This window comes from Eschscholzia californica, unplaced genomic scaffold (assembly GCF_041429995.1).
Source record: "Eschscholzia californica isolate CP2 unplaced genomic scaffold, dmEscCali1.0.p SCAF_3, whole genome shotgun sequence".
Taxonomy (NCBI): Eukaryota; Viridiplantae; Streptophyta; class Magnoliopsida; order Ranunculales; family Papaveraceae; genus Eschscholzia; species Eschscholzia californica.
Window position 1 is genome coordinate 36,345,228 of NW_028238420.1, and position 16,179 is coordinate 36,361,406.

Consider the following 16,179-nt stretch of genomic DNA (forward strand, 5'->3'; position numbering starts at 1 on the left):
AGACAAACAATAATCTGGGTTTTGATTCTCAAGAATCACATTTCATTTGCACTTCATTCGCGCACGCCAAACATTACCTTAGTTTATTAGGTACAGGAACAAGAAGAAAAAAGTGTCCCTCTTGAGTCACTTTTTTGCAGCAATACCGGTCATCGTTACACACACCAATAAAACTTAGCAAGAGCTAGAGCAGAATGGGTTTAAAACTACCCATTTGTAGGCTTAAGAGGTGAAGGCCTGTTGGAAGTTGCTGGGATTGAAAGAAAATTTGGGGTCCATATATGAAAACTATTAGGGGAAGTTCAATGGGAAATTTTATATGCGCTCACCGTTTCTGTTTTTTTTTTTTTTGTTATATACGCTGACATCGAAGGTAATTTTCATTTAAGTCAAACAAGATGTGAGTGCATATAAAAAAGAAATGGTGAATCTATTTACAATTCCCAAGTTGAATTAGTGGTGCCCATAATTCTAGGAGTTGGCTAAAGTTCTATTCAAAACCCATAACTATATTGAGCCAAGATTTATCCTAAAGTGGTGGGACACTTGGATCCATGATGAACCCTAAAGCCATAATCCATTTTGGTGAAAAAATTGCTTTTGTATATTACCCATTTTCCTAATAATTGCATGTTAGCAATAAATCATATAATATAGATACATCATAAAGATGAATATGATGAAATGGGCACATAACGACATTGAGAAGAAAAGTTGACATCCGTATTATTTCTAGGGAAGTTTTATAAGGCCTCCCCAATTTTGTTAAAGGGCCTCCCCATGAACCATTTTACTTGTTAAATTATCATTGAGGGGAGGCCTATTAACAAAAATGAGAGGGCCCTATAACATCTCCCTTATTTCTATATCAGTTCCTCAGCAACTAAAGTTAGTCATTTGGAAGTAAGATAATTTTCTTTTGGAAATTTAGTTTTTTTAATAATTGGAGAAACAAATTATAGTAAAAAGTAAAAGGGTTATTTAGTGATTAGACCTCATTTATTTATCAATATTAGGGGTTAACTCCCAAAGCGATAATATTTCAGGGGTTAACTCCCATTTCCTCTTTTTCCGTCAGAAACTCGTTAAGTAGCGCGTGTGCCACTCACGTGTGTTTTTCTGACGAAATTTCTCTCCTCAGAACCATTGGGGTATTTAGTGATTAAACCCCATTTATTTATCAATATTAGGGGTTCACTCCCAAATTGGTTTGATCAGGGACGTGGCTGAGATTTTGAGGGCCCTGTGCCAAATTTCAAAGAGACCCCATATAGAATAAACAAAACTAAGAAAATCTCACCAAATAATTGGTAAAAATGATGTTAAATTGATAATCCGTACAAACCTAAAATATATTGAACTTAAAATAAAAACTAATATAAAATAAACAAAAAACACTACAACCTTTGCATTTTTAGACAATCTAAAATAATTTTCACTTGAAATTTTTTCTCCTTGCATTTTTTGAAGCAAAATCATCTATTAAATCTTCGTAATCAAACTGATCTAAAAATTCACTTTCGGTGGTGAGAAGAGCCAATCCATTTAGTCCCTGTGACGTAGTCGATCTCAAGTATGATTTCAAAATTAGGACTCATTTGTCAACAAAACATAATATATGTTGTTTACGGTGTAAAAAAAGTTAAGATAATTTTAAATAAGTGAATAATCAATAACATAAACTTAGAAAAAAATTAATGAAATTGGAGAAAAAATGAGTAGAAAACATTACTGGAAAGTTGAAAATCTCGGAGATGACGTTGTCTTCTAGTTTCTCTCTATATAGTGAACTTTGTAAATTTAAATTTGGTATAGATATTGTGTAATACCATTGAAGAGAAATTTTTTTTTATAAAGAAACTGAAAACAAGAATAAGTCTGAAATTGAAATAGAAGTTAGCAGATCTATTGTTATTTATAAACGTTAATTGAGCGAGAGAGAGAATTAGAGAGAAACTCAAAAAAATTTAAAACCCTAGTTAATTTGCCAGTAACTCCCTAGTCAAAGTCTGAACAATAGTACCGTTCTTTTTTTTTGCATAGAGTAACAGGCTAATACGATAAAAACAGCTTGGAGTGAGGGATGCACTAAAGTTCCATTTCACTTTCTTTGCCCGCAGGTTCCATACAAAGCACAAGAATAACTTTCTTTTTTCTATTTTTTTTTTGAAGAGAATGGTTTGTTTGGTGAGTTTAACACTATAAAAACTTTGCATATTTGTTTTAACTAATGGACAATATAAATGGCCCCTGGGTAAAGGTGGGCCCTGTGCCACCGCACCGGTAGCACCCCTTTACCCACGGCTCTAGGTTTGATACATCTCATACATTTGATTCATGACTTTCTTACATTACAATTCTTAAATGTGTTGCAAGAATCTTTGAGAGTAGTATTGATTACAATCTGAGCTTGGGTAGAAGAACTTGGTTGATTTGAATGTTTCTTAGTCATTGGGCAATACTTCTTCCAATAACAAGGATCACCACATCCATAGAATCCCACTGTTAAATGTTGTTTTTCATGATGTTTTCTAGACATAAATAGAGGTATTGCTTCATCTAGCCACTGAAAGCTACCACACTTAAGGTATTGGGACCTCAAATACTTCCTTCCAGGGTTTCTTGATGTGCTTGACACCATAACTTTTCGGATGCCCTCACACTTTCCATTTGTGCATGATGAATACATAAATGGACGTTTCAAGGCTTCATGTGATTTCACCTCACAGACTTGGAATCTCATCTCATGTAAGAAAGCCATAAATCAAATGTATAAGATGTATCAAATCAATTTGGGGAGATGGGCTTTCAATCACCAGATAACCCAACGGTTCCGAGGAGGGCAATTTCGTCAGAAAAACATAAGCGAGTGACACACACGCTGCTTAACGAACTTTTGACGAAAAAAGAGGAAATTGGGGTTAACCCCTGAAATATTATCGTTTTAGGAGTGAACCCTAATATTGATAAATAACTGAGGTCTAATAACTAAATAACCCAAAGCAAAAATTTGAGCAAAGGCTAAAATTGAAAGCTACATAAACTGTAAGTCTGTAGCCAAGTATATACAAGGACATTTGGTGTTTTTTTTTTTGTTGAAAAAGGACATTTTGTGGTTGAAACTTGAAAAGAGTTTGTACTTTCTCGTAATAAATATTTCTTCAAAAAAAATATATTGTCAAATCTAATTAAAAAAATACAGAAATAAATGAGGGAAGAGGGTGTACAAACTATTTATAACTTGTGCTTATGTTGTTTTCTTAAAAGTCAAAGTCGAAATTCAGATCTATGTGCCGGCATAATAAATAGATCAAAATTTAGGGAGATTTTAAAGGCAAAGCCCGAAGTTGTTATAGGCAATCTCGCTAAAGGCAATATCTGGTTTGGTTAAAGGCAATGTGTCTTTAAGAGGCAATGCCTAAACCAGAGTTTGACCTAACGACGTCAAGCTGCCACCGACAACCTCCGACCGGCGACTTTACCTAAATAAAAACTCTCTCTTTTTCTTCCGAATTCTTCTTTCTTTTTCTTCTTCTTCTCTATACTCGCTCTCTCCTCTGTTTTCAAAAAAGCACAAAGTGTTTGTGATTTGGGTAGGGTTTATGTTTAAGAACTTCCCGGAATGTTGAATAAAGAATTAGTTAAAAAAGTAGGGAATTAAATCCATGGTTGTCTGGATGTGAATCACTTTCAAATAGTGAGTTACTAACATCCAAACCACTTGTACCAAAAGGATCAGAATGAATTTCCTTTCTATCTCCTCTACCCACATTCAAAGAAGATGAAGGATTGATATCACGTCTTGTTATAACTGAAAGTCGCGGAAGCTATCGAACCTATCCTAGAAATTGATCCGATTATGAAGATTAATTGAAAAGCTAAGCCAAAATCAAATATGCGAGCAGAATTTAACGAGGTTCGGCTTTAAAGCCTACGTCCTCGGGCGAACAAGAAATATTTATTGAAGGATAGATGAAGACGACTAACACAACCCGCAAGTTCGTCCCAAGATGGTACAGTATAGAATTTAACCTTCTATACTAGATCTTCGACAACCGAGAAATTAAACACCGCTCAAAACTATGAGCAAAAATTTCTCTCTCACTTGCTCTCTCTCTTTAGCTCTCTCTAAAGAAGAGTTGTTGTTGCTTGTGTTGGTTTGTTGATTGATGATACTCAACCCCCTATTTATATATTATATAAGCCGGTGGGATTCTCCAATTTTGGAAACCAAATTGAATTGGCACTAACCCGCCAATGCATCTAAACCGCCAATGCCATATTTAGAAACTGCCTTAAACTGCCAATCCAAGAAACCGGCAATTGAAGCACCGTCAATGGCCTCTCACAATTCTCCACCTCGTACACAATTTGATACTCTTCAAATTTTGGACGAACATCAGGATACTCCTTGTAAGATATATCTGCTTCTTGTAACTTCATCCGACTGCACCATATGACCATGGCTGCCTACGTACCCTTTTACAGGATCAAGCCTACCGTAGTTCTACTAACCCTTCACATAAAGATTACCTTGTCGCCATTACGCCCTTTCGGGCAACTTAACACGAGCCGATTTGCAGCAATTCCAGACAATGCTGAAACTTGCTACATGTCACCACTTTAGTCAACATGTCCGCGGGATTCTCATCTGTGTGTACCTTCATGAGAGAAACATCACCTTCCTCTATGACATCTCGTACAAAGTGATACCTGACATCGATATGCTTAGTACGAGCATGATGAACCTGATTCTTCGCCAAGTGGATTGAACTTTGACTATCACACCATACATCCACGCACTCTTGCTTAATCCCTAGATCATCCAGAAGACCCCACAACCACAATGCTTCCTTCACACCCTCGGCCATAGCCATATACTCGACCTCCGTAGTAGATAACGCAACTGTAGATTGTAACATCGATCGCCAACTAACTGGAGCACCATGTACCTTAAATACATAACCAGTAGTAGATCGTCTTCTATCTAGATCGCCAGCATAGTCCGAGTCAACATAACCGCTTACCTGACATGTATCTCCACCAAAGCACAAACCCGTATCAACGGTGCCCTTCAAGTACCTCAAGACCCACTTCACAGCTTCCCAATGTGTCTTCCCCGGGTTTGCCATAAACCTACTAACCACACTGACCGCCTGTGAAATGTCCGGACGAGTACACACCATAGCGTACATCAAACTGCCAACTGCACTAGCATACGGTATACGATCCATATGATCCTTCTCCACCGTAGTAGTGGGAGATTGTTTTCCCGAGAGCCTGAAGTGTGGTGCCAAAGGTGTTGACACCGCCTTCGCATTCTGCATCCCGAACCGAGAAACTACTCGTTCGATGTAACCTTTCTGATTTAAGTACAGTTTCTTACTTGACCGCTCTCTCTTAATCTCCATTCCCAGTATCTTCTTTGCAGCGCCCATGTCTTTCATCTCAAACTCTTGACTGAGTTGAGATTTCAACTTATTTATCTCCACCATGCTTCGAGAAGCAATAAGCATGTCATCCACATACAAAAGGAGATAAATAAAGTCACCTTCGCGAAGCTTCTTGATGTATACACAACAATCATAGTCACTTCTGCGAAAACCATGCTTTAGCATGAAAAAATCAAATCGTTTGTACCATTGGCGAGGGGATTGTTTCAATCCATAAAGAGATTTCCTCAAACGACATACTTGATTTTCTTTACCCTCAACCTTGTATCCCTCAGGTTGAGCCATATAAATTTCTTCTTCCAAATCTCCGTGCAAGAAGGCGGTTTTAACATCGAGTTGTTCCAGCTCAAGATCCCTGTGAGCAACAATACTCAATAGCACCCGAATAGAAGTATGTTTCACGACCGGTGAGAAAATCTCATTGTAGTCGACCCCTTCTTTCTGTGCATAACCATTGGCCACTAGTCTTGCCTTATACCTTGTACCCTTGATTTCGGAAGAATCCTCTTTCTTTTTGTACACCCATTTACAACCAATAACAGACTTACCTTCGGGCAATGGGACAACCTCCCATGTCTTGTTCTTGTGAAGAGAATCCATCTCTTCTTGCATAGCAACCAAACAACTCTCTCTTTCCGCCGTGGTAATAGCTTGTTTGAAGGTGACCGGCTCGTCGTCTTCCACCGAGAGTGCATATTCAACCAGATTTGCCTGCCCGTAATGCCTAAGAGGTTTGTCTGACCCTAACCTCTGTACCGGCTTATATAACCGTTTCGGCCTAGTGTGTACCGAAACATCCTGCTGTTGTTGTTGTAAAACTTGTGTACCTTCCCCCTGAACCTCCTCATGATCGGGTTCATCAATTTCCTCATCCTGAGTTTTATCCTGATGCTCCACCTGATCATGATTCCTAGAAACCCGTTGGTCTTCGGCTTCTACTTCCACTACTTGAGCTTTAGTAGACCCAACATCACCACAACTAGGCACCATAGCTTTCGCCATAGCTACCATAGATGACTCATCAAACACCACATCTCTGCTGATTACAAACTTCTTGTCTTCCGTACACCATAGCCGATAACCCTTGACTCCTGTAGCATATCCTAAGAAAATTGCCTTCTTTGCTCTATTGTCAAGTTTGTTACCTTTAACATGGTAATAGGCCGTACAACCGAAAACCTTAAGTCTCCCGTAATCTGCATGTTCACCTGACCATACCTCGTAAGGTATGCCGCCATCTAAAGAAGAATGTGGAGACCTGTTCACAATATAACAAGCTGTAGCAACAGATTCTGCCCACCATTCTACGCCTAATCCCGAATTGGAGCGCATACATCTAGCCTTCTCAAGTAGTGTACGGTTCAATCTCTCTGCGACTCCATTCTGCTGAGGTGTGTTTACTACTGTCCAGTGCCTCACAATGCCTTCCTGATTACAAAACTCCTTGAATGCCCCATCCGTGTACTCGGTCCCATTATCCGATCTTAACGTTTTCAGCTTTCGACCAGCTTTGTTCTCAACCATTGCTTTCCACACCAGAAACGTGTTGAATACCTCATTCTTATGCTTCAGAAAATAAAGACAGACAAATCTCGAATGATCATCAACGAATGTAACAAAATACCTGGAACCACCCTTGGAAGGTAACTTTGCCGGTCCCCAGACATCGGTATGTACGTAGTCTAATACCTCTTTGCTCCTGTGCTTGCTTGAAGAGAACGTCACCCTGTGTGCCTTCCCGAACACACAATGCTCACAAAACTCCATGCAAGGCTTCTTCATGTCCTTCAACAAGCTTTTCCCGCACATCAGAGATAGACCCTTTTCTGACATATGCCCAAGGCGCATATGCTAAAGCCTCGTACTAGCCGTTGGATCCCTTCCACTGATTCCTACTGCTACATCTCCAGTAATTGTTGTCCCCAAAAGTTTGTATAAATTACCGTAACGAGTACCTCTCATTACCACCAAAGAACCCTTAACGACTTTTATGGAGCCATTCTCTATAATTATCTTACAGCCGTTCCGCTCCAACACACCAAGGGAAATTAGATTTTTTCGCAAATCGGGTATGTGTCTTACGTCCGTCAATGTTCTCACCACTCCATCGTGCATCTTGATACGTATTGTTCCGAGTCCCACAGTTTTACATATACTATCATCACCCAGTATAACTGTACCACCATCTATACTCCTATAGGTAGTAAACAACTCCCTATTTGGACACATATGGTGTGACGCCCCTGAATCAAGCATCCACTTATCGAAGATTTTCTCAGACACCTCTGTCACCGAGAAACATTCTTCCGCCTCTTCTGACACATATCCCGCCTCTTGCATCTCTTGTTTCTCCTTGTAGCCTTCGTTCTTTTGCTTCAACTTTCTCTTTGGACAAGCCGCTTTAAAGTGGCCAAGCTCACCACAACTAAAGCACGTTTTCTTGAAAGAGCCTCTAGATTTGGATCTAGATTTCCCGTCCTTTCCCTTTCCCCTTTCATTACTCCTCCCCCTCGTTACAAACAACCCTTGTGCTTGTTCTTTGTCTACTCCACCCGACGCCATACTGCTAGTAGCAACCTTACGAAGGTCATCCGCTAATAGCGAATTTCTCGTCTCTTCCATGCTTAGACTATCACCAACAAGCATCAAAGTTTGAACAAGGTTCTCATAGGATTTAGGCAATGAAAGTAACAATATGAGGGCTTAGTCCTCATCCTCAACCTTAACATCAATATCCTTCAAATCTGAGATAATCCTGTCAAACCTATTCACATATTCCTGAATAGAAGAACCCTCTTCCATTCTACATGTGAATAATTTGGATTTTAAGTAGACCCGATTCGTTAAAGTTTTCGTCATGAAACTGCTTTCTAGCTTTAACCACACACCCGCCGCCGTTGTTTCTCCGTCTACTAGGAACGCCACGTCCCTCTCAAGACACAACATAATGGTAGCCCGTGCTTCGAGATCTAACTCCTCCCAATCCTCATCTGACATATCTCCTGGTTTCTTTCCCGTCAACGTCTTGTGTAATTTCTGCGAGATTAACAGATTCTTCATCTGCATCCGCCAATAAGAAAAATCGTTTTTCCCATTGAACTTCTCTATCTCATATTTTCCTGCTTTGACCGTACCACTTCTCGATCCCATCTTCTCTTCGTTCAATCTCAACAAGGCTCTGGTACCAATTGTTATAACTCAAAGTCGCGGAAGCTATCGAACCTATCCTAGAAATTGATCCGATTATGAAGATTAATTGAAAAGCTAAGCCAAAATCAAATATGCGAGCAGAATTTAACGAGGTTCGGCTTTAAAGCCTACGTCCTCGGGCGAACAAGAAATCTTTATTGAAGGATAGATGAAGACGACTAACACAACCCGCAAGTTCGTCCCAAGATGGTACCGTATAGAATTTAACCTTCTATACTAGATCTTCGACAACCGAGAAATTAAACACCGCTCAAAACTATGAACAAAAATTTCTCTCTCACTTGCTCTCTCTCTTTAGCTCTCTCTAAAGAAGAGTTGTTGTTGCTTGTGTTGGTTTGTTGATTGATGATACTCAACCCCCTATTTATATATTATATAAGCCGGTGGGATTCTCCAATTTTGGAAACCAAATTGAATTGGCACTAAACCGCCAATGCCATATTTAGAAACTGCCTTAAACTGCCAATCCAAGAAACCGGCAATTGAAGCACCGTCAATGGCCTCTCACACGTCTGTTAGTAACAGAGTTCAACCATCCAGATAAACATGAAAAGGTTTTCTGCTCAAAACTCTGAGAGGGGAAACTGAATTTGCTGAACCATGACACCATCACATCGAGCTTGCTGAAATCGTAATATCAGTCATGAATCTACTGAACCATCGCATCTAAGAAGTGAGAAGGGGAAAATCTGACACGAGCTTGGTGTTGGACAAATCAACTTGCTTCTAAAATCTTCTTTCATAATCGAATTTCAGGACATAAGTGTCGAACCCTATATCTTCAATCTGCTTCAGCTTTTTATCTTCCTTTTTATGTTTGTCTTGCTATTGGTAAATATCTATGGTCAGATAATTACAATTCATCTCATCGAGAGGAAGAGAGAGTGTAGAGAAGAAGAAGAAGAAGAAGAAGAAGAAGAAGAAAGAAGACAAGAAATTTGATTATGTGAAGTTTAACCTCGAGCAACGATGCAAATATTTTTTGAAGAAGACAATGTCTCTTAGTAAATCCGTGATGTAAATGATGAGATTTTTCGGCATACATTGTCAAAAATTAATGATTTTTCGACATAAATGATAAAATTAATCGTTTTTTTTGCCCTGTATTTTTCGTTTTTTATTGTAAGTGGCTGATATTTATTTATTTTTTATATCAAATTTGTAATGATTCCTTGTATTTTTACATGTAACAAGTACAAAAATATTTACATATGAGTTGTTAGTGCTTCATATTATTTCTAGAATTCAAAATCAAACTATCTAAAAAATTGTGTAAAGAAAAAGCGGTAGCTTTCATCGAAAATTTTCATGAAAAATGACACTACTGACCGAAAAGTTTTGGATAAAAAAGCGGCCGAAAAACTTCATCGTTTAAAGCACCAATTGGCCGAAATTCTGGGTGGGAGACAAAAACGAAAAAATTGATTTCACTTTATAGATATAAGTTTTCTTTGGAAGAATCATAAAAAAAAAAAAAAAAATTAATCTGACCTCCAAATATATGTTTCCCTTAGAATATTATATCTATTAGTCATATGATTCTTGAAGCTAATGATTGTTACCTCCATTAATGAGGATCTTTGAGTTTCAACTCTCTCCAATAATGAAACTACTTGAAATATTAAGCTTCTCCATTCATAAAACTTCATCAAGTTGATTTCCTTTATTACGTTTGTGGTGGATGATTGTGGAGATGGTTGTTGATGATTGTGGATTGTGGTTGTAAGATTTGAAAATATTCCAACTATCTTTGATATCTTAAGATCTAGTTATTTTAGTAGTATAATATTTTTGTTAGCAGAAAATTATTATTTTTAGCAGTTTTATATTTTTAGGGAACATTCTAAGTTTTAGAATCTCGTATTTTGTTTATTCAGAAGTTATTAGAATTTGATTAAATTTAGGAAACTAGTATTTTATTTATTAGAAGTTGTTAATTAAAATTTTTTTAGTTTGTTTTATAAAGGGGCTTCAGTGGTTGTTTTATTCAATCAAGTTTGATCAATAAAGTTCAGTATTTTAGTTCAATCTTTATTGTTTTTGTTTTACAAGTTTTAAGACGAAAATCTAAAGACTTTTTCTAGTTTTAAAAGTTTCAGACGAAGATCTAATTCTTTTCGGAATTTTCCGCTGCGTCAGTTGGCTTCAAGAGCGAGGATTCGCTTGGTTCGATATCATCTACGCGAAGATCACTTTAAAACACATCTATGGATTTGACAAAGATGCATCTAAAGTTGCTTTAACGAAAAAAAAGTCATCCACATTATTTTTCCATTATTTATTTTGTAATCAATCAATATGGAGAGATATTATCATGGTAACAATTTTTCAATTCAAGTTCACCCACGTAGAGATTACAATGAGTACAAGATCAATGAAGAGATACCAATTTTCGATGGGTATTAACTATGGAAGAGTTCTTCGATTGGCTACATAAGGTCGAACGGCAAGTCAATATGTGGTCTACTATTCCCAATGAGCAGATAGTTAAAGTCATTGCTTATAGACTTACAAAGAGTGCCGCAGATTGGTTTGATCAATTACAACTTCTAAGGATGAGGCAAGGAAAGACTCCAATCTAGAGTGGTCGTCTATGAAAGAGAACTTGAGGGAGTGGTTCTTACCTCCTGATTATCAACATTAGTTGTTCAGAATATACCGGAACTGCAGACAATGGTTGCGTTCAGTTGGTGAATATTACGAGGAGTTCTCAAAATTGGCTCAAAGAGACAACATGGAAAATGTTATAGAACCTTATCACGTTCTAATAGATTGATTTTTGAACGGAATAAAATTTAGTTTGATAGAAAAGGCGAGATTACTTAATTTATGGACTATTCAATACGCATACAACTTGGCCTTACAAGCTGAAGCTTGGGAGCGGGACTATCGCAACTTTAGATTTTTGAGGGAAGAACAACCCGCGTTAATACAAAAAACGTAAAAGAAGTTCCCTAGGGAACGTTGAACTACCACAAGTTGTAATAATCGACAATTCAACTAACATTACTCATGAAGCAAAATCTGAGGTTATTGTGTGCACGGACAAGTCTCCTAATATCAATTTATACGATGAAGGATTTGTTTCTGAAGAAGTTGTTCAAAAAAGTGAGTTGAAGGAACTTGTTCAGGAATTTGAGTCAAAGAAAGTTGTTCAGAAATTGAGACAAAGGACGTTGTTCATGAAATTGAGTCAAAAGATGTTGTTCAGGAAGCTAAATCAAATAAAGGTGGAAAACTTTGGAAGTCAGACCTTAGCCCAATTGATTTTTCTTCATACGAAGATCCATTTTCAGTGTTTTATGAATCTGAAGTTGTTTTACATGCTCGTCAAAGTTCGTAATTTTCAATCTTCATACTCATGACAATCACAAGTTTGTTTTTGGGGTGAAAAGAGAGTTTGAATCACATCACAAATATAGTCAGAAATTTTTTTGTGACCTAATGAAGTCTTCGGTCCAATCAGAAAGTTTGGTAATTCCCATGCACAATTCACGAAAAAGTTATCTCAAGGGTGTACCATTCAAGATAACCTTCCATTCAATTATTAAACTCGAGGCGAGTTTCTTTGAAGTGGAGGCGACTGATGCAAGGAGATTTTTGGAAGATATTTCAAGTAATTTCGATATCTTAAGATCTTGTTATTTTAGTGGTATAATATTTTTGTCAATAGAGAATTACTATTTTTAGCAGTTTTATATTTCTACGGAACTTTTGAAGTCTTGAAATCTGGTATTTTCTTTATTTAGAAGTTATTATTAGAATTTGATTAGGTTTAGAAACTAATATTTTATTTAGCTTGTTTAGGTTATTAGAAGTTGTTAATTAGAGTTTGTTTAGAAGTTATTATTAGAAATTGTTAATTGGAGTTTGTTTAGGTTTAGTTGTTATTAAAAGTTGTTATTTTCTTTATTGATTGAATAAAACAACCTCTGGTATTTTCTTTATTTAGTTATTATTAGAAGTTGTTAATTAGAGTTTGTTTAGGTTTAGGAAACCCCTACCTTTATATAAGGGCGCGTCTATAGGCGCCTCTTCAAATTGCTTTAGGGGCCTCCCGGGAGGGATTGACTATAGTCAATTTCGTGGTCAACCCCGACACTTATAGGCGCCTCTCTTGACATATATTTGGAAGCGCCTACAGAAATTTAAAGAGGCGCCTCCTTCTTCTTCCGAAATTACAAACCCTTGGGGATACCAAAACTTAGTTTTTTATATGAAAAAAAAAACCTAGGGATCACAAAACTCATCCAAGATTTCACCGGGAGACTCACCGGCAACCCCTTGATATTCCGGCACCGACGTGTTCCGTGTACCTTCACCGACCACCATCTTTATCATCCTACATTGTGGGAATCATCTTGAAAGTTGAAAATAACATGGTTGAAGAAGGAAACTCCAAAAAATTTGGGAATATATATAGTGGGACTTCTCCACTTATTTCTGAGCATGGATTAACCGAAAAAGTGGTATATAAGCTTTTCTATACCCATTTAATGAATTTCCAATTTGTTTTTTACGTCCATTATTTTTTTCAGAGAAAGCTCGATCGGGTCGGACCTAACCAGTCCGAATTTTAACGGATCATCCCCACCGAAACTGTTCGGTGTTACCAGTCCGTTACGCTTCGGATCATCCAAACCGGAAGTTAAATATTTCTGATTTCCCCACTTTATTGTGTTTCAGGTCTTTGATTTAAATAAAAGTCCGTGTCTTTCACCATGTTCTTTAGACCATTGGGATTTCGGAGGTCCCCATAGGGAGGACGAGTGGCATGCGGAAGTAGAGGGTACATTCCCATATTTTTTAAAACGAAGGCTCATCTCGAACCACGGAGGAGAACAACCGCAAACCAAATGATTCAAGTGACAATGTACACTCAAATGATAACGTAGATTCAAAAGAGGGGCAAAAAATTAGTATTGATGTTGGTGAACATTTTGTGACCGAAGATGTGTTTGAAACTCGAGACAAGCTAGTCGAATGGGCTAAGGAAATTGGAAGAAAGCATAATTTCGTGATTTTGATAGGCAAATCACAAAATAGAATTGGTGGGAAGAAACCAAAGTTACATCTAAAATGTGAAAGAAGCGGTGAGTATCGATCACATATGAAGAAACATTTGGTTCCAAAAACAAATCCTCCTCCTGAAAAGAAAAGGAAAACTAGCACAAAAAAGTGCAACTGTCCATTCTATCTCAAAGGGATTCCGGGTGATGGTGATACATGGAAGGTGGAAGTTGTGTCTGGAATTCATAACCACGAATTAGCTGTATGTCTTCTTGGTCATGCATATGCTAATAGGTTGAGTTGCAAAGAACAAGATTTAGTTGATAAGTTATTGAAAATTGGTACAAAACCGCGTGATATACTTTCACAAGTGCGTGCCACATTTAATGATAATACTTCCACAATGAAAACCATATACAATGCAAAGGCGAAGATACGCAGTTTGAATCAAGAAGGAAGAAGTCCAATGCAACAATTGATGAAGTTGTTAGTGGAAAGCAACTATGTTTATCATTTCTCGAAAAATGAAGAGACGGATAAAGTCACTAACCTATTTTGGGCACACCCCGACTCAATCAACATATTGAAATGCTTCCATACTGTATTGATGCTTGACTGTACCTACAAAACAAACCGTTTTAAGAAGTCGTTGCTTCAGATTGTTGGGATTACATCTACTATGAAAACTTTCACAGCGGCGCTTGTTTTTATGGATGGAGAGGTGACAAATCAATACGCGTGGGCTCTTAATCGTCTGAGAACATTGTTTCCTCCTGACTCAATGCCAAAAGTGTTTGTAACCGACCGTGAACTTGCTCTCATTAATGCCATTGGTGAAGTATTTCCACATGCCAACCGATTGTTGTGTACGTGGCATATTGACAAGTGTGTGGTAGCAAAAGTAAAAGGTAAATTCAAACATAAAGAGTTCAAAAATTTCATGTCAATGTTTCGCATGATTATGTATACAGAGACCGCATCTGACTACAATCAAGCAGTGGAAGAATTTGTGAGGACATGGTCACGGTCAAATCTAAACGATGTAACCTATGTCCAGAAGACTTGGTTGATACTTAAAGATGCATTTGTCACAGCATGGACGAATCAGGTGATGCATATGGGTAATAATACAACCAATCGTGTCGAGGGGGCTCATGCAAAGTTGAAAAAACATGTAGGCAACTCCGAAGGCAACTATGTTACATGTTGGGAATCTATACATGCCATGAACGAGATAGCTATTCGAGAGATCAAAGCTTCATTTGAGTATAGTCGTACAAAGGTGAAGGGCCCTCACCAAAGCAAGTTTATGAGAGATCTTAGAGGGTATGTTTCACATGCTGCCTTAGACCTAATGGTAGATGAGATACACCGTGCAGATGGTATTACCATTAACGTCAAAAATTGTGGATGTGTTCTCCGATCTGTTTATGGGCTTCCTTGTGCACACGAGATGATTGATTTAATGAAACAACAAAAGGTATTTCCATTAGATATCATTCAGCATCAATGGACTCAATTATCAATTAATCCCACTCCGGAGGAGTACAATGATCTTGACTCATCACATGAAATGGAACTACTTCATATGTTGTGGGGTAGGTCGACCGGTCCTGAGAGGAAAGCAATACTTGAAAGGTTGAGGGACGTTGTCTCGCCGCTTACGACCAACTTGTCTGAGCCATTACAAAAGACCATAACTAAAGGTGCTCCAAAGAAGAACAAAATGAGCAAAAAAGAGAAGGAAGCCGCAAAATCAACGAAAAGAAACTTATCCGCTTTCGAATATGCCAAATGCATTGATGAAGATCTCCCATCACCTCCCATCGTACGTACACGTAATACTCGGGCTACCCGAGGGAGTGGAGACTGTTATTTAGATCAAATGCCGGTTATTATTTATCCATTTATAAATGCTATAAATGACGTGCCGGGCGATGGTCATTGTGGGTACCATGCCGTAGCTCAAGGACTTGGCTTTCCTCTAAGTACTGGTTGGAAAGAGATTCGGAAGATCGTCATCGAAGATCTTCATAATCATAAAGATTTTTGGGAAGAGATGTTTAATGATGACTATTATTCCACCTTAGCGGCAACTAACAACTTTGATGCATGTGTTGACAGAGATTGGTACTACAGTCACCCGTATACTAATTATGTCGTCTCCACTCATTACAACTGTGTATTGGTTCATCTCACTTTAGCAGGTTCAACAACTTTCTTACCCTTGCGTAATGGTCCCCCAGTTTCACAGTCAGGTAACTTGTCTCAAAATTATGAAATGATATGCATTGGGTATGTCAACGACTGTCATTTTGTTTCTATTAAACTTGGGAGAAATGCTATACTTCCTCCACTTGCATTACAATGGCAGAGATATGCAACTAATGAGGCCCGAGGTTGGTTCGATCTTGTTGGAGACAGAATTGACAACGAAGGCGTGTTCTACCCTCCACGTAGCGAGTCAAATGAACCTTCAGAGTTCGTAGTTAATCTTGATGATTGA

General features: G+C 37.9%; 1 protein-coding gene across 1 annotated transcript in view; it reads left to right on the plus strand.

The window, feature by feature from the left end:
• The window catches only part of LOC147549904 (uncharacterized), a 32,986-nt gene extending 16,807 nt beyond the window's left edge, over positions 1-16,179 (plus strand). The window contains exons 4-5 of the mRNA XM_086668396.1: positions 13,350-13,452; positions 13,559-16,179. Of these exons, the coding sequence (XP_086524522.1) occupies positions 13,350-13,452; positions 13,559-16,179 (2,724 nt within the window). The remainder of the gene's footprint in view (positions 1-13,349; positions 13,453-13,558) is intronic.